The sequence below is a fragment of the Meleagris gallopavo genome, chromosome 3, assembly GCF_905368555.1.
Source record: "Meleagris gallopavo chromosome 3, MGAL_WU_HG_1.1, whole genome shotgun sequence".
NCBI lineage: Eukaryota > Metazoa > Chordata > Aves > Galliformes > Phasianidae > Meleagris > Meleagris gallopavo.
Window position 1 is genome coordinate 36166357 of NC_139406.1, and position 23889 is coordinate 36190245.

The 23889-nt window shown below is 40.2% G+C and overlaps 2 protein-coding genes across 3 annotated transcripts; one reads left to right on the top strand and one right to left on the bottom strand.

The window, feature by feature from the left end:
• Window positions 1–1892: 1892 nt before the first annotated feature.
• ACOT13 (acyl-CoA thioesterase 13) lies at window positions 1893–9041 on the bottom strand. Of its 2 annotated transcripts, none has more exons than XM_003204902.5 (3): window positions 8901–9041; window positions 4644–4828; window positions 1893–2588 (listed from the first exon to the last, which is right to left on the bottom strand). In XM_003204902.5, exons 1-3 carry the CDS (start codon window positions 8988–8990, stop codon window positions 2432–2434), a joined length of 432 nt encoding a protein of 143 aa, XP_003204950.1. In that variant the 5' UTR covers window positions 8991–9041; the 3' UTR covers window positions 1893–2431. The 2 variants fall into 2 exon arrangements, with proteins under 2 accessions (XP_003204950.1, XP_010706969.1); XM_010708667.4 differs by lacking the exon at window positions 1893–2588 and adding an exon at window positions 2621–3878.
• A 32-nt stretch (window positions 9042–9073) lies between these two features.
• On the top strand, window positions 9074–16361 carry TDP2 (tyrosyl-DNA phosphodiesterase 2). The gene is made up of 7 exons (XM_003204912.5): window positions 9074–9262; window positions 9330–9409; window positions 11430–11597; window positions 13164–13255; window positions 13723–13841; window positions 14209–14379; window positions 15743–16361. Exons 1-7 carry the CDS (start codon window positions 9074–9076, stop codon window positions 16022–16024), a joined length of 1101 nt encoding a protein of 366 aa, XP_003204960.2. The 3' UTR covers window positions 16025–16361.
• Window positions 16362–23889: the final 7528 nt, after the last annotated feature.

The window sequence follows — 23889 nt, forward strand, 5'->3', positions numbered from 1 at the left end:
AGTTCCACTGTGGCACAAATACTCAGGTGTCAGTCTGAATGTATTGATGCAACAGCCAGTAATAATGTGAAACCAGCATGAAACACTTAGCTGGCCAGTATATTGCATACAGTGGGAAGCTGCAGTTGCTTTCAGAGATAAAGATGAACTGTTCCATGATGTGTCAGTCCACTATTTAAAAGTTTGATCCTATGAAAGGTGAGATCTTTAGAAATGTAGGAATATTGTGTAGGTATTTGATGTGTTGGAGAAAAAAACAAAACAAACACCAATGAACTCCACAATATGGGATGGACAGTGTCATCTGTAAGGTACAATGGTTACAAGTGTCAGTTACTGGATACGTGATTTCTTATACAAATACGATGAGATCGTCTTGCAATGCTTGTCACTTTATTTGCTTGTAAGGGAATTATGCCTAAATCTGCAGTGATAGAACCAGGTCAACCCCGCAGGAGATCTGCTTGTTCTGATGCCAGCTGGAATCACGTGCTATTCGTCATTATTATGCTAATTATTTCTCATTCTTTGCTTTCAGACCTAGCTAGAATAAGATGCAGATTTTCTAACAGGCAGGTTTAGTGTGGAAGCAGCAAAAGAACACTTCAGAATTGAAGTTTGACACCTTATTCCCAAAGTAAGCAATCTTAATGGTAACAATTCCTTCAAAGGCCTTAAACTCTGTTATTTTGTGAAGTAAATTATCAGTGCTGTTGCTGATGGAGGGCTAAAAGACAAGGCTGTCTTAAAATAATGATTTTAATGAACTGCTTCTGAAACAACTGGTCAGTGTGTTAGTGATGTCCCTCTTATTAATTAGGCAGCACTGAAATATCGTGTACCTTATGACAGACTATTCTGTTACAAGGGAGAAAAGAATTGTAATTTCAGGAAGGTTTCCCTCTCAGCCTGCAACTGTCCTTGCCAGGCTTGAATAGGAACACAAGGATACTATTTTCTTGTTGAAGTTTGCCATTTCTAATTTGCCTGGGCACCTTTCAATTGCAATTATGTAGATATGATGAATGCTATGTGATAGAATGAGACCATTTAACTGAGGCAACCAGTTTTGATGGAGGGAAGGTGTTAAATTGCACTGGGGCAGTTATTACACAACTGCAGAGTCGCCCAGGCATGCAGCGAACTGAAGTGTGTTCTGAATCTTTCAGGACGCAAATTCACTGCCTCTGTCATTCTTAACCCAGTCTCTTGCTTCTGATAATAGTCAAAATAGATGGTAATTGGTCTGCACAAACAAGTGATATCATATAGTCACTGAATCTTCAGTTTTGAGAATGCACAAAAAAGTTTGAAACGCATGGAATGTATATGCAGTCACAAAGCTGAAATCACCAAAGACTGAGCTTGTATAACAAAAAGAACCTTGCGTGCACTTTATCACTGTATACTAACTTTTCACATCTTCCACTAGAGCAAAACTAAGGGCATGGTTTAAATAAACTTGCACTGTGCATTTGGCATTGCTATTTTTCTTGCAGTGTGGTAGATGACAGGTGATCCTCTGCAAGGCTGTTTCAGGAAAGCAGTTAAACCTGTCAACAGCAGTGCAAGAGGAGACGAGACTTAGCTGATGAAACAGTATTCTATCACATTCAACATGTGTCAGACAGCCTTCAACTATGAGCCTGCCACAAGGCTTTCAGAAATCCCTTTCACATGCTTCTGAGTCTCACCTGTTGATTTTTTAAAAATAGACATAATTTTAGTTAAGAGTTGGAAAGCTCTCATACTGTAGCTGAACATTCACAAACAATCAATGAGAAAATAAATTTCTTGGGTGAATTGGTGTATACCTGTTCCACTGCACCCACTCTCAGCCACTCTGTCCTAACAAACTTATTTGAAATAAAGAAATAAAAGCCTTTAAAAAGGCAGTTTCAGAAAGCTTTATTGAAAAGATTTGAATGTTACAGCATCGGTGAACTATGCTTTGTATTAACTTGCTTCACACTATCCATAACGTGAAACTAGTTGCTTATAAGTACCCTTCACCACCCTCCTACAGCATGGTTAGTAAGCATACACTGTAGTGTGTGAATGCAACAGTCATAAGCCTGGAGGGTGGATTGCTTACTCACATGGCTACAATCACAGCAAAAACAAAACAGATCCTTTAACACTGTCATGTTAGTAAACCATGCTGCTGTTCCAAAAGCTTTTTCTTTGTTACCTTGACCCTCAAAGTCCAAACAGATGCATTCTCATGCTATTGTGTTGTTTTTCATCCCCTAAAATTAATGCCTGTTTGGCTTTTAACCATTTTGATGGTAATAAATTTGTTCATTTATCACAGAACTGAGACCAATTCATGTTATACAAACAAGAGTGTGGAGATTGTCATTGTGTAAGTGAGAAAATTGTTCTAGATGGGATTCTTAACTCAATCTTATTATTTTTGAAATTCGTTGCATTATTGTCCTATATACTTTGTATGTCTGCCTTGTGCAATTAACTTTCCTGTTGCCTTATTTGTTAGATCCACACTGGCAAATGCAATATTTCTTCCTTGCTTCAAAATCTGAGCCGTAATCAGTACTTCTTCTCCAATTTTAGCAGCTGAGGTATATCTTAAATGAAGAACAAAATGAACAAATAAGGGTTTGTACAGAGCACAAATCCAAGCCTATTTCTTTATTTTAGATTATCACAAATGGAATTAAGCAAAACCAATAGTCACATATCCTTATAACTGCCTACTTGAAAATCCCTGCTGTTTAAAGTCCTTGAACTCCTCTGGAGTACTGCAGTGATAGTTTGGTGTAATGTTCTCTGAAGAAATGGAGGATAGAAAGAAATCCATCACTTGGTTCTCGTGAAAAGTCCTTTTTGGACCAGGAAGAATTAGGTACCAAAAATGTGATACAAGCTCAACTCCAAGTCCTATTCTAGCCCCTGCAGGCTCCTTGTGGCCTTTCTAAGTCAGTTTGGCTGGTTTCTGCAGAATATCTCTGCAAATAACATATCTAGAAGGTAATTTCTGTGTAGAGCCTTATCACAGCTTAACTGCTTCTCATAGCCTGATCAGAGAAAAGCCATGGAAATTTGGGAGGCTTTCAGAACTTCCCTGGTTTAACTCCATTTCCATTCACTACATAACTTTGTTTTATTTACATAAGTGTGTGGGTGTGCTCTGAAAACACACTGTCCAGGAAGTAAGAAGAAATTCTGCCACAAAAAGCTGGGAAAGAATGAGGAGAAATGTGATCCAGCCCTGACCTGAGGTAAGGAAACGCTAATCATATGTTTGCACAGGAGACTGTAGAAGTGCTGGATACGTAACTTCATCAACCAGATCGTTTTTATGCACAACACCATGTTGATCATGTCTCATGCTGCTATTGCACAAGCCCCATTAGTTTTTAGGGGGGCAGAGTCTCAGCCTCCCAGAGGCTGCTGATCCTCTTGTGATTTAAATAAATAAGCCTTCTGTTTCTCCCTGTTCATTCCATAACTGAAATAGCTTTTTCCATGATAGCTTTTAAAAAAGATCCTTCCTCTAAAGGAAAACAAAGTGGAATATAACTATATTTGATATCCAATATCAATTGTTCATTGAAAGCAGTACTCCACTGCAGTACTTTAAGTTTTGTTTGACCGTCATATTTCCTAAACTCTATGCTACTTGATTATTTTAGATCACCTCCAGAGAGTATTTTCTTGAGATTTTAGCTTCTTATAATTGAGCAGGCATTTACACCATGAGGATGGTGTAAATAATTAAAACGCTGGTCTCTCATTACACTGCTGCAAGGCAAAATTAATCATATGTGCAAGTTTTCATTTCCAGAAATTTCCTGGTCATCACAGTGTCAGTGGAAAGCTCCAATCCCACATTACCAGCAGGAAAGCAGAAGGCACTGGGAGAAAGGAAAGCATCTGGTAAAGATACAGATCACTCCCCACATACTTCCCTACATTTTTTTTAGGCAGTTTTAATGAGGAGTTATTTCTCCAAGATTTTTAGTACTCAGTACTAGTTATTTCAAGTAGGACTACTTTAGTAGTCATAATCTCTTCAGTGGAAGTAATGAAGCAAAGCTGGAAGCTGTAACAGCACGATCAAAGGTTTTCACACTTTTTTTTTTTTTGAAGATACTATTTAAAAATTGTATTACAAGAACTATTCTCAACCATCAAACACCCTAGAGTAAAGGAATCTTCTGTCAGTGAGAAATTCTGACTCAATTTTTAATTTATCCTCTGAGTATAAAACAGAGCTAAAATGTTTCCTTTTTTAATCTTGGACTAATGCTGAAAAAGGGTTTATTGAAAGCTGTTTGGCCTAGATTTTGCTATTTGAGGACACTAACAAATCTGCCCAAGCAAAGAAATAAGCCAATTGTGTAAGACTAAAACTTACCATATACCACCCCTTTAACATTCTATGAATGAATGGGCAACAATGCACATAATAAATAAAAACTCTGACTCAAATTTTGCAGCCAACTGGCAATATCCTCAGATACGCCTCCCTCCACCCACAACTTAGTTTATTAAAAACAAGACTTCAGACGCCTTTTTAAAGCAGGCAGTACAACACATAAGGGAAGTGTAACGGAGTCAACACCTTGTCAGGGAAGAAAAGTTAGTAAGTTCTGCTAGGCACAGTGGAAGATACCTACGTGATGTTCATGTCCACACTGACCCCAGGCAGTGCTCTTTCTGTGTACAGCAATGCAATTGTAGATACCACGTCCACAAGTGTGGCTGTCAAACCTCCGTGTAACGTGCCACCTCTGTTGGTATGTTCCTCCTCCACTTTCAATTCACACACAACTTTTCCTGGATTCGCAGAAAGAAGTTTCATCTGTATAACCAAAAATGGAATAAAGAGCTTACTGACAGAGTACCAACTCCAGGTGCTGCCCTGAATCAAGCTGATTATTTTGGATTCATGAAACAGAAGGAAAGACATAAAACATAGTAATTTAACTGTCACATTAGATGTTTCCATAAACTTTGAGCTAATCCCATTGGCCTCCTTGAAAAACTGAAATTTGCATTCCTGGCCACAATTATCCAACACTGAATCATAATGTACTACAGCACCATAATTTATGTACACACTTCTATAGATGTTATATAGAAAGGTGTTACACGGAAAATCACAGTGCATTTGTGGAACTACACTTCCCCATGTAATCAACAAAAGCAGTTGGATTTTTGAGAAGAAGTTATTGCATTTCAATTGCTTAAATTATTTTACTCTAGTCTCTGCATTTAGTAGTACTACATTCAAATTCTGAAGACAGATGCAGACCTGAAATAATTATATATATATAAACATATATACATACAAACATATATATATACACACACACACAAACACATGTTTATAAACATATATATATTATATATATAATATAATATAATAAAACATATAATATATAATATATAACATATATATAATATATATATAATATAATAAAACATATAATATATTTATATTATATATATATAAATATATATATATTATGCTTGTAGCAAATACTTTGAAGAACCTTTAGACTGCCACAAGTGAAATGTGGACATAATATTTACTGTAATTCCTACTATTTTTTTTTCTGATTTGTTACACCAAAGAATTGTGGGGTTTTTTTTGTTTGTTTGTTTGTTTTTTTATTGCAATGTTTCCATACCTTTTCAACTGGATTGACTTATTCTCTTTACTCAAGATTGAAATGTTTCCAGTTTCACTACTGCTTAGTTATAAGAGCTCAATTCCAGCTAAAGTCCCTGAAAGGACAAAGTTTATGCAAAATTTGCAGAGAAATGATAGCAAGGTAAGTGGTAACTGAGTACTCAGTCCAACTTCAAATGGAAAAAAAAATGGAGTTAAGCAAAGGGGAAACCACTGAGGCAATGTCCTAGTGTAAAAATAGCACCTTGACCAATGAAGATCCCAAGTCTATGGAGAACAGCCATGCTGCAATACACTGTTTCACACACAGTTTGCAGTCATGGTCTTTTCCCAATGCCTGACACTGACAGCAGATGATAGCTTCCACTGCCTTTAGAGAGCATTCCAATCTATCAGCAAGTTGAGGATGGCATCTAGTCTCTGATCTGTCACTCACTGCCTTCTTCCCTGACAGCAGTAGTCGGGTACTTGAATGCTTCTAGGACTTACACAACTAGAGCTGCTGATCTGTACATCTCCAAAGCCTCTGTCCTCCCATGCATCTCAGTGAGCTGCTTCAGCTCCCAGTCATATCTGCAATGCTCCACTTTTGAGAATGGCTTTAAAACCCACAGTTGTTAAGCCCTATGTGGATACAACGTTGGAATTAAACCAGAAAATTCCTCTGATGCTAAAGCTGAAAAATCTCAACCTAAAATCTGTCCTCTCCAGAACAGGAAAAAATCTCAAGTAAGAAAGGCTTCACGTAGATCCCAGAATCACAGGATCTTAGGGGTTGGAAGGGACCTCTGGAGATCATCTAGTCCAACCCCCTGCTAAAGCAACTTCTCTACAGTAGGTGCATAGGAAAGTGTCCAGGAGGATTTTGCACATTTTAGGGGAGGACACTCCACAACCTCTCTGGGAAACCTGTTCCATTGTTCTGTCACTCTCAAAGTAAGGAAGTTTTTCCTCACATTCATATGTAAATTTCCATGTTCCAGCATGTGCCTGTTGTTCCTTGTCTTGTTGCTGGGCACCACTGAAAAGAGCCTGGCCTCGCCCTCTTCACAATTACCCTTTAGATATTTATAAGCATTGATAAGATCCCCTCTCAGCCTCCAAAGCCCAGCTCTCTTAGCCTTTCCATGTATGGGAGAATGCTCCAGGCCCTTAATCATGTTTGCAGCCCTCCACTGGACTCTCTAGAAATTCCCTATATGTTTTGAACTAGACACAGTACTCCAGATGTGGTCTCACCAGGGCCAGAGCAGAGGGGGAGGATCACCTCCCTCAACTTGCTGGCCATGCTCTTTTGCTCAACTCCATCAGGTTCCTCTGTGCCCAACTCTCCAGCCAGTCCAGGTCTCACTAAATGGCAGCACAGCCTTTTTGCTGAGGGTGTGTTCTATCCTTTCATCCAGGTCATTGATGAAGCCGTTGTGTAGGACCAGACCAAGTACCGACCCCTAAGAATCACCAGTAGCTGCAGGCCTCCAACCAGACTCTGTGCTAATCACTACTCCCTGAGCTCTTTCAGTCATAGAATGGCACGGGTTGGAAGGGACCTTAAGGATCATTAAGTTCCAATCCCCTGCCACCTGTAGAATCACCAGCCACTACATCAAGTACTGGATCATTTTGCCCAGGGCCCCATACAACCTGGCCCTAACACCACCAGAGATGAGGCATCCACAACCTCTATGGGCAACCTGTTCCAGCACCTGACCACTCTCTGAGTAAAAAACTTCCCCCTGACATCTAATCTAAATCTCCCTTCCCTTATTTTAAAAGCATTTCCCCCTTGTCTTATTACTATCCACCCTTATAAAAAGTTGATTTCCCTCATGTTTATGAACTCCTTTTAAATACTGGAAGGCCACAATGAGTCAGCCAGCTCTCAATCCACCTGGCTGTCCACTTGTCTATCCCACACTTCTTAAGTTTACCTATAAGGATGTTACAGGAGACAGTGTCAAATGCATTGCTGAAATCAAGGTACACAACATCTGTTGGTCTCCCCACATCTACTCAGCTGGATATGACAACAGCAGATGCTTGAAATTCAAACAAAATTATGATTTTATAGCATTCTGCTTCTAGAAGTGGGTTTCAGAACAAGTCACAATATTTTCCAAAGAAAGGTAAGAAGCCTTCCTCTCTAGGCTGACTTCCAGCGAGTTACCTTTTTAGCTGAGTGCTGCACCCATTATCCAATTAATGGAATTTTAAGGCGCAAGAAGAGTAGAATTATCAGGGTGAAGATGTCAGTAGGAACTGATTGGAGTCATTATAACTAATGGACTCCTTACAACTCTATGAGCTTCCTAAAGATTATACTTTCTATACATAAGACCAAAATGTCTAGGGGAAACACAGCGACAGTTGCTTTCATACAATCATTTGAGTTGGAAGGGACTATTAAAGACCATCTCCCTATCAAGTTCAACTCCTCTGCAATGAACAGGGACATCTACAGCTAGATCAAGTTACTCAGAGCCCCATCCATCCTGACCTCAAGTGTCTCCAGGAACAGGGCATACACAGTCTTTCTGCGCAACTTGCTCCAGTGCCTCACCACTCTTGTAAAAAACTTTTTCCTCACATCCAGTCTAAATCTTCCCTTTTGAAAACAGTTACTTTCTTTAAGCATCAGGTGATGGAGCTGACAAGGAAAAAATACTGCTTCTGTTATCAGTTTTGCTCCTCTAACTCAAAAAACAAAGGTTCTGGCATGGCTGTTTGCTCAGATGCATTCACTTCATCTCTGCGCAGCAGGGTTCCACACACACATCGACAGCATAACACCAGAAACAGAACCCTGGCTCTGCAAAATGTAATGAAGGCCCTGAAACTTTGTGGGAGAACACATCAGCTGCACTGCCACACGCTGCAATGTGTAACAGATATAGTAACACCATTTTAACCACGTTTTAATTGTACTGTAGCATCACCTTACTGTAATATCCCTTCTATAATTCTGTAACTGCAGAGCAGCACCAGACCACCACATTTCTTAACACTGAGCCTTGCCGGCAGCTCGCAGACCTGTGACACATTTGCTTTTTCAGCATAACTTCAAGGTGTCTGTTATGATGGGCACTTGCTTTTATTTTTAAGCAGAGAACAGTAATAACATTTCCACACTTCACAGCCCTAGAGGCGACCTTGGCCATCGGCATCACGAAGGAAGCGTTAAGCACACCACTCCTATTTCCCACCGCCCTGGGAGAGCAGGGGACTCGGCAGCCCGCCCTACCTTGCCGAGCACCCTGTCGAAGCCCTCCGACTGCACCATGTACTTCATGGCATCCCGCAGGCCCTCCACCGTGAAGCGCATGCTGCTCATCTCGGTCACGGTGCCCTATGACGGCGGCGCGGCCCGGAACGGCTCGGCCCCGCTTCCGCCCCGCCTACAGAGCCTACAGAGCCATGGAGCTGAAGGCGCGGGCCGAGCCACGCTCCCCGCGGGCGGGGCGTGGGGAGGAGGAGGAAGATGAGGATGAGGAGCTGCGGCTCGCCAAGCGGAGGAAAGTGCTGTGCTCCGAGTTCGCCGCCGTCACCAGCAGCGACGAGGCGGTGGCGAGCGGCTTCCTGGCGGGCAACGGCTGGCACCTGGAGGTAGGGCCGGCGGCGGGGGGCGAGGGGAGCGGCCGCCATTCCTCTACACTCTGCCTCTGTGTTTCAGAGAGCGCTGGACGCTTACTTCGAGGCGCCAATGAACGAGCAGCCGGCGGCAGGAGGGGGCTCGGCGGGGCCCGGCAGCTGGTGAGTGCCCTAGGGAGGGCAGAGGGAAGAGCCCCTCTGGTCTTTATAGCTGAGAACAAGGTGTGTTTGGTATCAGCTCGACCCGAAAGCCAGGTGAGGTCGGCCTCTTCTCACAGCTGACAGTGATATGATGAGAGGGAATGGCCTCAAGTTGTGCCAGGGGACGTTCAGGTGGGATATTATGGAGAATTTCTTCTCCAAAAGAGCGGTGAGGCATTGGCACAGGCTGCCTAGGGAGGTGGTGGGGCCACATCCCTGGGGGTGTTCAGAACTGTGTGGATGTGGACTGAGGGATGTGGTCAGTGGGTGTGTGATTCTAGGGCTCTATAGAACATACATCTTTTTTTCATGTAACTTTATGAAAAAAGGAAGCTTACAAAGCATCATTGTTGCTATCCACCTTCTCCACTGCAAGTCAGAAAATAACTGCGTCAAACTGGAGGCACGTTTTCACAGGATCATAGAATGGTCTGGGTTAAAAAGGACCACAGTGATCATTGAGTTTCAACCCCCCTGCTATGTGCAGGGTCACCAACCACCAGACCAGGCTGCCCAGAGCCACATCCAGCCTGGCCTTGAATGCCTCCAGGGATGGGGCATCCACAGCCTCCTTGGGCAAGTGTCACCACCCTCTGAGTGGAAAACTTTCTCTTTTCTCCCCTGTTGTCTTTGCACTGTGGCTTCTGCCTTGAGCAGGGTGTACAGGTAGAGTTTCCTGGTGAGAGAAGAGCACAACAGACTTGCTAATGTTTTGCTGCACAGTGTTTGGCTTCCCAGCGTGCTTTTAGCAAGCTGCTGTTCAGCTCTGTTGGCACATCTCGCGGTTGGCTGGGACTTGTGTGGCAGTGTAATCTTGTACTATTAGTTCAGTACAACATAAGAAAACGGCACTGTGTTCTAAGAAGCATAAAAGCTTTAGGGTTGGAAAAGATCTCTAAGATCATCAAGTTAAACTGTCAGCCCACCCCACCATGCCCACTAATCGTGTTTCTCAGAGCTGCATCCACATGGTTTTTGAACACCTTAAGAGTCGGTGATCCCACCACCTCCCTGGGCAGCCTGTGCCACTGCCTCACCACTATTTCAGAGAAGAAAATTTTCCTAATATCCCACCTGAACCTCCCCTGGCACAGCTTGAGACCATCACCTCTCATCCTATCACTGTTACCTGGGAGAAGAGGCTGACCCCCACCTTCCCACAGCCTCCTTTCAGGTCATGGTAGAGAGTGATAAGGTCTGCCCTGAGCCAACTCTTCCTGGACTGCACAATACCAGGGAATAGATATTATCAAACTCCAATATCCCAACAGCTGAAACAGAGTTAGGTATACTATTGAACATCATTTGTTTTAAATTCTCACTTTACTAAAGGAATTTGCTTTGGGCCATGCTTCATTGGTAGAGTCCTCTTTAGAGACTTAGTCCTCAGGCAGTGATTGGATTGGGTACTCATACCTTGACGGTGCTTTTCTGAAGTGCAATTTGGGTTGAATATTCTTCAAGAAAATGACTATCTTGTTGCATGTTTTTTTTGAGTTTGCCCATGCCCAAGGAGAGCTCAGAAACCTCAGCTACATTATAAAGATGGGTTCATAAAAACAAAGGCTTGACTGCAATCTTTGTTTCTAGTATGATGGAGAATGTTTGCAGATCTTACATGCACAATCTGCCCCTGGCACGGTGAAAGAAATGAATTCCTCTGGTGCACTGGATAGAGTTGGTTGCCATCCAATTATTTAATTTGGAATGGTAGATGTTATTTTGTATATATAAGGAGGAGGAAGAAACTCTTACTTCTCCTGTGTACTAAGGCTCCATGTGATTAAAGTTACTGAGCTTCTTCTGAATTACAATAAGAGATCACTTCACGTTAACTTACTTGTTGGGAAAGTTTTATATGGTTGTCTGTAAGATGTAATGGGTGTAGAACATTGTATTTTAGAAGATAAGAGAGGCAAATGCAGTAAGAATAATATTGTTGACAGAATAATATGCATGTTGACAAACAATGTCTCTTTAGTATTGACCTCACAGCAGATGAAACTGCAAATAATACCAGCAGCAGCAGTGCAGGCTCCAAGCAACAAGATGATGACAGTAGCTTCTCGCTGATAACCTGGAACATCGATGGGCTGGACCTGGGAAATCTGCAGGAGCGAGCTAGAGGTGTCTGTTCTTATCTGACATTGTAAGCATGGCTTTGTCTTTGTATTGTTATGTATCCAACTTAAAGTGAGCTTCTCATTTTAGATAATGAAAAAATCTTCACGTCCAAATTATCTTCAAATTAGATGCAATAGTGCAGTCGTCGTACAAATTCTAAGACTGATTGGAAGAGTTGTGAGTCTGTGCAGCATTTCAAGGCTTAAGGACTTTGCAGTGACTAAAAATCTTTTGGTAACGAACAGTATTGCTTACATCAAGTTTTATGCCTTTGTCAGGGGCATGCTTCACACTTCCATCCTGTACAGGAAAAGAGAGTGAAAGTGCAAGAAGCTTGTTTGCTTCATTCTGGTGGTATGAGTAACTTCATTTTGGAGCAAACTGTTTGGAGGATTACCAGCATTCTTTGTTTGTTTGATTTGTTATTTAAAAAATGGATCCGTTGCCAGTACTGTTATTTATCTATCAAGGATGATAATGTGCAAGCTAATATGAAAGCAGTAGTATCTGTGATTGCCTTTTAGAGTTGTACCATTTGAAGCTTCCTGTTAATACTCTTATGATTAATTTGATAATTACATAAATTGGTGTGTCTTAATATGGTAATTTATCAGTGTAAATTAAACCGGTTTAAACAAATGTTAATTGGTTCTTCTGAACCCAGCAGAAACCCTTAACTAAATTGATTTTTCTCTTGATTTTTAATAATATGTGTTGATTTTTTTTTTTTTTTTCTGTAGAAATGAACATATAAGCAAGAGGACGACTTTTTACACAGTCTAATACTGACAGGACAAAGGGGAATGCTTTAAACTGAAAGAAAATGTGATTAAGTTAGATGTTAGGAAGAAATTCTTAGAGTGCGATGAGGTGCTGGCACAGCTGCCCAGAGAAGCTGTGGTGCCCCATCCCTGGAGGTGCTCAAGGCCATGTTGGATGGGGCCCTGGGCAGCTGAGCTGGTGGGGGGCAGTCCTGCCCATGGCACGGGGTGGGGCTGGGTGGGCTTTGAGGGCCCTTCCTACCCAAGCTGCTCTGTGATTCTGTGAAGTTTGTCCTCTGGCTGCTTCGAGAAGGTCTATTCAGCTGTGTGACTAAACGGACAGTTATAAAAGAACACTTTCAGGACTTCTACCCCACATGTGCTGTTACTGGTGGCATAGCTCTAAGGAGCTTGGCATTGACGAATGGCAGATTAGCTGAGACGGATCTGTTATAAAGGAATGATATGGAGGGTAGAATTTCCTAGAAATCTTATCTGTGGCATAATATGATCCAAAGCTGCTTTTCAGCTGTTTAAGTTAAATTCCTTGCATATGTAATAATTGAAAATTGCGCAAATGTTTTCAAGACTAAAGGAAGTAGGATGTTTTATTGCCATGTTGGTACTGTGCCCATAATAGTCATTGTTTTCTGCCTTCAGCATCAGTGGTATGTCTACATGCTACTATATAACATTAGAGAGGATCTTAAAATATCTAGGAAGATAAGGAGAAAATGCACCTGAAATCTCTGACGCTGTTCTGTTTGACATCGAGTGTGATAATGTTACCTTTCAGTAGATAACTTCAAAACTTGTTTTGCTGATTTCAGATACAGCCCAGATGTCGTGTTTTTACAGGAGGTTATCCCACCGTATCTCTGTATTCTGCAGAGGAGAGCAGGCGGTTACACCATTATTCCAGGTGCGAAGTAAACCTCAATTTCTTAAGACAGAAACTGGAAAAAACAAGTACAGTTTTGTTTTGTCTTCCTTGCCAAAAGCTCCAACCTCCTATAGCAACTGCAAAGAGTAAGATGAAGAAGGAAAGACTTAAATTACTTGCTCTATTTTACTACCAGCATATAGTTGGATGCAAATTACTCCTGTGAAAGGTTTGTTTGACCGATGGTCTTTGTTTTATATTTTTTTTCCCACGTTTTGAAAAACTGATAGCAAAATTATCCCAAAAAGCACCATGAGTAGTTGCTTAAACATTTGTATTAAAAGCATATTCACACCACTGTTAAGAAACGTTCGAGTAATCATTTTGTACATCTTGCAAATGAAAATTTTTCTCCCAGATGATAATAAGGAGATCTGTGGAAGAGCTTTAACTTTATCCTGTGGCAGAAGATGTTCTTGACTTTTTATTTGCCTGTTCCTCTCCAGGTAATGTAGATGGCTATTTCACTGCCATGCTTTTGAAGAAACCAAGAGTGAAAGTACTAAAACAAGAGATAATACGTTTTCCAACCACTTCCATGATGAGGAACCTTTTGGTTGTGCATGTGAGTCAGTCTGTCAGTACTACAGCTATGTGTCTGTCTTCAGAACAATAGAATCACAGAAAGGTTGGGCTGGCCTTATTCGATGGCAGTCTTAAAGAGAGCATAAACGTTTCTTCAAACATATGAATCAAATTGCATTTGGTACTAATAAAATGAAGTCTCTTATGTTGCTGGCTGTACTTTGTTTTCATATCTGATAACCTCTGAAAACAAATTAGAAGCCTGCTAAGTGCTAAGGCACTTCTCCAATTTATAACAAATATTAACCAGAGCTCTGTCATTCGTTAATTTATTTTCTGATTAGTTTTTGTCTATGATCTTCATATCACAGTTGGAAAATAGCATACCCGTTTTGTTTCATGTACAGGTGAACATATCTGGCAATGAACTTTGCCTAATGACTTCTCATCTGGAGAGCACTAGAGATCACTCAAAGGAGCGTATGAAGCAACTGCAAATAGTGTTAAACAAAATGCAGGAGGAGTCTGAGTCCACCACTGTTATATTTGGTGGGGATACAAACCTCAGAGACAGCGAGGTAAATAGCAATAAGCAACCTGATTATTTTGGGAAGGTATTCTGGTAAAATCTTGTCAGACTTTTGTATGATCTTCATGAGAAACAAACTGCACAACAGAAATCTGCAACTTCTTCTTAATCATACTTCCCCTTTTTAAGAGTTAGAAGCTCTTTCAATATCTTCAATAGTGATATTGCTATACTGAGGCTTTGTTACAGCTGAGATGTTGTTATATACACAAAAGGAATGGTCTTTTTCCTCATAACACAAAATGCATAATTCTCAAAATGTATTTCTGAGATGTTTCAGCTTTCAAAGTATCTTCTGATTTTGAGAACTTATCTTTTTATTAATTCAGCTCTCGGATTCTAGGGACTTAATGCTAAAAAAAATGAATGAAAGAAGAAGGTGCACTGAGAAATAGATCTAGGGAGTTTGAAATCCAACCCCATCATGGAGACATTCAAGATTAGAAGCGATTTTTGGCTGCTCATGTTAAAAGTGAAATTTCTGCATTATTAGTAAAAATTCTTTTTTTCCCTAATAGTGAAATTCCTGCTATGAGCAGGAATGACCTTATTTCAGAAAATACGGCCTTGATGCTCATGCCTGATTTCATAATTGAACTCTTTGCTTTGTAGCATTGAAAGCTAATGGCACCCTGGCTTGTATCAGGAATGGTGTGGTGAGCAGGACTAGGGAAGTCATCCTGACCCTGTACTCGGCACTGGTGAGGCCTCACCTCGAGTACTGTGTTCAGTTTTGGGCACCTCAGTACAGAAAGGACACTGAGGTGCTGGAGCAGGTCCAGAGAAAGGCAACAAGGCTGGTGAAGGGCTTGGAGAATATGCTCTACGAGGAGAGACTGAAGGAACAGGAGCTGTTCAGTCTGGGGAAAAGGAGGCTGAGGGGAGACCTTATCGCTCTATTCCAATATCTGAAAGGTGCTTACAGCAAGAGCGGGGTTGATGTCTCTTGTGACAGGTGACAAGACAAGAGGAATTTTTCTATCAGAAAGCTTTCTATACTGGAAGGGTTGTTTAGCACTGGAATAGGCTCCCCACGGAGGTGGTTGAGTCACCATCCCTGGATGTGTTTAAAAACCATTTGGTTGCAGTGCTCAGGGACATGATTTAGAGGAGGGCTGTTGTTAGGGTAGTATGGTTGGGTTGTGGTTAGACTTAATGATCTTTAAGGTCTTTTCCAACCTGAGCAATTTTATGATTCTATGCTTTGGCTTTAGAAAATTGGTCATGCTGTAGAGTCTACTGAGAAATAACACAATTTAGAAATTCCTCTAGTAGCTTTGTTCTTCACGACTCGTGTTTTGCAGGGAAAAAAAGCGATATTTTGACAGCTCAGTTCTGTTTTCTCCCTTCAGGTGGCTAAACTAGGTGGCTTACCTAAAAACATCACGGATGTCTGGGAGTTTCTGGGCAAACCCCAGCACTGCCGCTACACGTGGGACACAAGCTCCAATACCAACCTGCGCATAGAGAGTAAATGCAAGTTGCGGTTTGATCGCCTTTACTTTCGGCCTGCAGCAGAGGGGGGACATATCATTCCACGAAATATGGACTTGATCGGATTAGAAAAACTGGACTGTGGCAGATTCCCAAGTGATCACTGGGGTCTTCTGTGTCACTTTGATGTGATATTATAATGAACAGGGCTTGTGTTGTTTGGTTTTAGGGTTCTGTTCTTAAGAAAGTTTACACTCCCGGTTTAAGTTGACAGTTGACAGTTTCAACCATAGCAAATTCTCCGCTTTTGGCTCCTGCTGGAATGTCTTCAGTTAATTCCAAGGCTCCTTTTTCCTCACTGCACGCATCTGCTGTTGAATCATGACTTTAAATATATATTTTTAACAAAACCAAATTTAAGTTCTAAAACAGGAGATAAGAGTAAATAAAATCCGTAAATGTACTAAGTGATTTTAAAAATGCTTTTATTTTGTCCTGTATTATAAGCTCATAATAAATGCTGCTTCTTTTTTAAAATACTCTTCTGATGACTGCTTTGTTGTGTAACTATTTTCATCATCCTGTACAGCAGTGTCTTTTGTGAGGTGCTCTGTGTCAGTTTCTGAAGTTTGTGTTGTAAATACATATAGGCCCACTCAGGCAGGACAATAAGGGAACTGTGGAAAGAATGGCTAAGTTCTCACAAACTAAAAGTTTCTATCTAAGAATTAAGCCAATATTGAACAGATTTGAGAAAGATGTGCCTTCCATGTGATGTGAAAAGGCTATAGTACATATAGTATACATGGAAGTTTATGCTTGGGATGTTAAATACCGTGCTTTATATTTATTAATATAAAGCTGCTTTATTTATATTAATAAATATAAAGTAGCTTTATATTAATATAAAACTGGATAGGAGTTTCAGGCTTGAGATTTTATCATTCTGGTGAGCTTGTAGAAACAATACTCTTACAAAAGCAGCCCAGGATTTAGTTGACTTTGCAAAAGATAAGCAGGCTTTCTTACTTAAGAATTGTGTAATCAGCCTTGTGAAAGCTATCATTTTATAGCTGTACAAAGTACTAAATGGTGTCATTAAAAAGGAATTCTTGCTTCTAAATTTCAAGCGTGAAGTTCAGTGCACAGGCATGGAGAGGTAACACAGACAACCCGTGTTGATGGTGCAAAGTGCACTGAATGTCTGTACTAATGCACAGTGTTCTTACTTACAGGCACTGACAAACTAATGTTTGGTCTTAAGCCAAAAGCTTAAAAATGACTTGTGTTTTCTTAGGAATTTGTGGCAGGTTAGCCCCAGGTGGCCCAAATAGCAAACAAATAGGAAAGCTCATGGTTCAAGGAAATACGCAGGGAAGTCACTTACCAATTACTCTTATGGGCAAAACAGGCTTGACTTCCAGAAATTAACTTAAATTCATTACTGATTAACATATATCCTTAATTACTAATTCAGGAAGAAGGATAATGAATACCTTTCCTCCCCCTTTCTTAGGCTCCATATCACTTCAGGCATTTCTGAGGAGTTGTTTGTGTACTGATTGACTTAAGACTGCAAGGTGGGTTATCTCTATCACTGACATGATTTCTCTGTCCTTCTGTAACAGGGTGTGAATAACACTGAAGGGCAAAGCCAGTGTGAATAAAATACTGGGGGCAGTATGACTGGAGAGATGCAGGATGTCAACAAAAGGGCCCATCAGCCCCTTGTTAAACCAGCAGAAGTGAGCGATCCAGCAGTGAGCAGAGCCAGAATTATATCTTGTGATATCAAGTGGCTTAGCCTAATGCATCTGTCTGGATGCTCCAATCAGCCAAGCGTCAAGGAAAATGAAAAGTGTGTGTGAATGTTGCACTGCCATCTTGCAGTGCTGCTTGTAGTCCAAAAAAGCAGAACTTGGCCCAATATAGCGCAGTGGAAGATGGGTTTGTGGGTTCTTATCCTAAAATAGTGCAGATATTTAACCAGCTTTTCAAGACAAGGATAGACACGACTGGGGTACATATGCTTTTCACAGGAGGCAGCCTTACTAAACAAGGTTATATGGTATGATTTTTTGCTTATGTGGATGCATCCTCTGCATTGTTTTGGAGAGTATGAAAAGGCAGCAGGTGCTCTAGGTTTTTAATTTGAAAAAGAAAGAAGGAAAAAAAGGTTTAGAGCAGTGTGTGACTTAACTCAATGGTTAGCTTCCAGATTCATCTCTAGTATTGACTATGTGTCCTCTGCTTTGATCAGCTGTCCTTAACCTCTGAAATAGTGAGTGGGCACAGGGCATTTTTATTGGAACAAGCAGAGACATAACACTGTAAGAGCCATTTCATTTTTCTAATTATAAAGTTGGGCAAGAGAAAGTCCGTTTTTAGTGTAATTAGTGGTTAATCATTCTTTCAGAATGAGGAAATTATGCTTTACAGCCTTTAAAACTCTTCTTGAACTACATTAAAAGCAATCATACTTAAAAAATTAAGATGACGTAAATGCTGCATGTTTCACTGACTATTGAATGTGAAGCACTACATCTTTAATAATTAAATACACTTTGAACCACTTAGTAAGTACCCAAATTACTGACAATCAAGAGCAGCAAGAGCCCTCACATTAATTTGCCTCTTAATTTAGTCAGTGATGTAAAAAGTAAAATATCTGCTGAATATGTCAACTAAAACCTGTGAGATAACTGAACATAAGTATTTAATGGAATAGAAACAGCAAAGTAAAATAAAGTAAAGGATTTCTGGGGCTGCAACTTACAACTTGATTTCTTCTCCTGTTTCAGCAGTGTAATATTATGGCATCTATACACTGGGTGACAGTGACTTCATTTAACTTCACTAGGGTATATTTCCCATGTTTTCTGTTCAATAAAAGTATAAGGAAGATTAATTAAGAGTCATAAATAACATCTATTTATTTTTTGGAGGGAAGACATGTTGTGGAACATCAGCTCAAAGAGAAAAATCTCAGAGACTGCAAAGCCATCAGTTTAATGCTGCCACTTTGGTAACAGCGAAGAAAACAGGAGGCTTAAATGGATGCTGGAAATCGTAGGGACTCTCAGTGTGTGATAACACAAGTAAGTTGAGAAAAGGTCAGACAGAAGCTTTATAATCATAGTGAGAGCACATTTGGACAGCATCTCTTCTCTGCTCCTCTGTTCTCTGGGCAAATGTTGCTACACACAAAAAATGTATACAGTTTCTGCAATAACTCACAGTAAAATTTTGTGTACATATGACAATAAATCAACCTACTGACATGGACAGATGCAGTAAAACTACAGCTTTGACTAAGGAAAAGGATGTGAGTTGGGGCTTCCCCATCACCAGCGCTCAGCTGCTCAGCGGGAACATTTGGCAGTGATAGGGTGCAGATCAGAAGCACCCCATCAAAACACCTCTGGCTGTGCAGCAGTGAGTTGTCGTGCTTCCTATTGTTAAAATAAAAAGAAGTCTATTGTTAAAAAATATGGGAAAGATGTGAATAAGAAGGAAAGTAAAATAAGCAAGTAAAAAAACAGCTGTATGCTATAGAGATGACATTTTTACGTCTTCAGAAGTACTTTTTTTTCATCATTTTGTAGCACTTGCAAAATACCATTTTCTTGAGTTAAGTGCTAGCATCATGTTAGAGATGAGGCCCAAGCAATACAGCAGAGCAGAGGATGTGGGACTTGACAAGCTGGTGTTGTAAATTAGCATGAAGTCCTCACAATTAAAGTTTGAAATTCATAACTCTCTGTGTTTTATTTCACTAGAAAATGAAACTGTGTGCTTGTGGAATGTGGACTTTGTATTAAGTGGTAGGAAGTGTATTATTTCCAATTATTTTGTACTGCAATTGTAAAAATCAAAGAAATGTATAAACCATTTCTGCATGTTCTACCTGCAGATGCACCACAGACACACAGCAGAAAGCTGTGAATGGAGCAGTAGGACAGCACAAAATCAGAGACAGAAATGCCTAAGATTTTATTGAGTAGCTGTGCTTAATAAGCTATGGGTAATTTTATGGTGGCTTCAGATGGAGGATTTGGGGCTTTTTCAGACGAACAGCATGGGGTCTCCAGCCCCATATTTTTATGAAAATTGGCATGTAGAAACCAGTAGGAAGGTGAAAAGAGGATGTGTAGATCCAGGTGCTCACCCAGGAGCACCTGCAAGAGAGATGTTGGCTGCAGGCTCCTTTTCCAGTACCTATGCAGCTGGTTAGGATAGAAATTCCCCATTAAAAGCAACACTGACCCCAAAACATTGAGCTTGGGCCCAGATCACTCTCAGCTCATGTGTGAACTTCATGCAGCGTGGTGGCACGGAGGAGGTAGGATCCCTCTTATGGCCCTTTGGAAGCCTACTAGGAATGCTAAGTTTGTCTTCTGAGAACCATTACACAAAGCCACATGTATCTGAAGACATTAAGCACACTGGGGTGAGCATGGGCAATGAATACAAGTGCAAAGTTCAAGGCCTTATTGTGAGGACAGGAGGTTTATCAGGACTGTAAGGTCAGCCTAGCAAGGAAAACAACTTTCTATGGTAGACTTTCACTAATAAAGCTCCTGTGTACTGTTCCCTAGGCAAGAAAGAGGTAAAAAAGAAATGGGGCTCTGAACAACTTGATGTAGCTGTAGATGTCCCTGTTCATTGTAGGGGAGTTGGACTAGATGATCTTTAAAGATCTCTTCCAATTCAAACTATTCTATGATACTATTTTATTATTTGAATTACAGCCATTTGCAATCTAAATCACCAAGCCAAATAATGATCTAACTCTCAGTATACTACAGGATCAAGGTGAAGGACTAATCATTACCGAGGCTCTGACAATTCTGTTCCAATTGACCATTTTAGGCAGCACTTAGTTGAGGCTTTTCAGATCAATTAGTTTGAAAACAAAACTGTACTCTCTAAAATGTGTATTTTGCAATGTATTTTTGTTCTGTCAGGAGCTTGGTAGATTTTCTTCTATCTCCTTGAGTCCAGTTGTGTTGCTTATACCATACTTTATCAAAGCCCAAGTCTGCAGCTCAGTGAGAAAAATATTGCACTTTTCCTCACTGACTGAAATAGAATGGTCTATGATGCACGAACAAGTCTAAATGAAATAATAATATCCTTAGCAGTGAAAAATGGATTGGCAGTACAGTAATTGAGTAGATTTATTGCCATCTCCTTGAGCTAGCCTGCTGAAACAGCCTGCTATTTTACTTAATCTGAGAGGAATTACTGGCTGGTAATCCATTGTTAAACATCATGCAGAATGATGGATTTTCCAACATCAATTCGTGATCTCATTAGCACACGTTATTTATGATTCTCGTTACAAGATCTACAGAGGAGAAATAGAGACAGCAGCTATTGTTGAGATGAGATATACTGTAGTTTATGAGTCAGTAACTACATACAATAATATTTCCCCACAGGATCAATTACAAATAGATTTCCCTTTCTGTATATGACAGCACTTTCTTCTATGCGTTTTGCTGCTAATAATTTAGTGAAAAAATATTAAAAAGCACAAAAGATATTATTGTAATAATTACTTCTAGGATACTAAGTGAGGAGAGAGAGAAAAGCCTTTGCGCGTTAAGTAATAAAAAAATACACCTTACTGCTTCATTGCAATTCACTGAACACTTGGGACACCTTTTCTCCCCACATCCCTGTAAACTCAAACACATTTCTCCAGCTGTGGCACAGTTGCATTTTAAGGATACTTTTTGTTGACTCACAGCTTTAGTGCAGCAGTAATTACAGTCACAGACAACTGCTGCCTCAGTTAAACAGTTGAAAGTCATTTTATGTTCAATTCATAAATATCAATAATTGAAAAAGAGTAATAAAAGGCTATCTAGAGTACAAGGGATCAGCATGTATTTCAGATGAAAATGAAGATGAAATGCAGGTTTTATTTGCTTGTGGAATTCCCATTAAATGCATCTCTGATGGGAGGGAGGTGGATCGATAGCTGGCTGCAGAAAGCAGTTTCTGTCTGTTTAAATAGCCAATGCAATAGGAAAACTGCCATGTTGTGATCTTCACAGTATCACAGAATCATAGAGGCTGGAAAGGACCCCTGAAGATCATGTAGTCCAATGCCTTGCTTCAGCAGGTTCTCTAAAGCAGATTGCACAGGGAAGTGTCCAGATGGGTCTTGAGTATTTCCAGAAAACTAGGCAGCCAGTGCCAGTACTCTGCCACCCTCAAAGTAAATAAGTTTTTCCCCATGTTCATATGGAACCCCCAGCATTCCAGTTTGTCCCCACTGCCCCTTGTTCTGTCACTGGACACTCTGAAAAGAGCCTGACCACATCCACTTAACTCCCTCCCTTTCAAACATTCATAAGCATTGGTAAGATCTCCTCTCAGGCTGCACAGACCCAGCTCTCTCAGCCAGTCTTCATCAGGAAATCTTTATTCTACCAGACCAACAGCATGCAAGTATTCTGCTCAGCTTGGGACACTTCTAATCCCTGCTCCTATATGTGGTCTTAACACAGTATGTTCATAAAACTTTAGTTTAAAGCCACAACAAACCTTCAACAGTCATCTTTCTTATTATAGGTGGAAAACTTCTCTCAGTGCTACTTCATTTGTTCAGAAACATTAAGAAAATACTGTATTAAGACTTTCTTCCTTGTTAAGAAGAACACAGATGTATGTACCTTTTCTGGGTGCTCTTGAAGCTTCACTAAACAATTCGCATATCATTCATTAAGTTGTTGCTTGTACCTGGGACAAGCTCTTGTCCCCACTGCAAGGAGAGATACTACACCCATTTTATTGTATTTCCCCTACACAGTCTTTAATTGCTCCCCCAAACTGTAGAGGATTTCATTCTTTCCATCGCTTCCCCCCCCTCTCACTTCCATCCCATCTTCTCTTTAAACATTTGTATAAGTTGGCAGCTTCTGATAGCAGTGTCTCTATTAAGTACATTTTAATCCACAACATTTTTGTTCACAATCACTATGATTTCAGTACATTTTGAGATATGTATATTTTCTTTGTGTGATAGTACATTTATTTTTACTTGCCCATGACTGATTGGTGGAAAATTATACTTCTGTGGGTGCAGTCATTTTTGGAAAAAAAAGATGAGAAACATTCTTAATTTTTCATCATTGTTATGCTGGACAGCAGATTACACATAAATTATCATGAATCATTTACAGAATTACTTTGACTACCTATTTTTAAATATTGCAGCTCATGAAGTTTTCATCAGAGCTGCTCTCCCATGATACCACTGCTTGCATAAGAAAGCTAATGCTGCATTCTTAGGTGTATTCTCATCTTTATTTTTTTTCCTTACTCTTTTTTTGTAGGTTTAAATAAATGTTGTAAAGTGGGGATTTTTTTTCTGTACGTGTTTAATAAATGTTTCCATCAAGTAAATGCACTTGGTGGTTTATAATGGCCATCTATCTTTATGTATATATTGTAGAAGTTTTTCTAGCAGAAAGCCTTCATCAATCTTTAACTATCTTTGCTGAAGGCATGTACTACTTCTATTTTCCTTCAAAGAGCTCTTTGAGAGGGGAAAGGATACTTGCCATTGAAAGCAGAGGAAGCAGCAGTGATCAAATTCTGTAACTTAACCCAGTACACTGTAAGCAAAGGTAGCCACAACATCTACCCTCAAAGCATTGCTTTAAACAAGTCTCCAAGAAAAGCCAACCAGTTCTGATTTTCACTAAGAGAATGGGTAAGTCTGGTGCACCATTGCCACTTACTGCAATGAGCACAGAGTCCCTCACAGTAACCTAGAACAAATACTTTATTCAAGATCACAACCTTTAATGTTAAAAAGTCTCATAGGATTGCCATATTCTTCTAGTTTTCCTGGCATGCATCGGTATATTTAAGTACTGATTTTCTGTTCTTTCGAATCTGTCTGATGGTTCCTAGTTGCTAAGACACCGGTAATATGATCTGGCCAAGTTTACAAGATGCTAAGAAAAATGCTTGTAATTGTAGCAGCTCAAAACCTTGGCTGTTACTACTCTAGTACTAAACCTGGTAATGCTTTTTCAAAATAAAC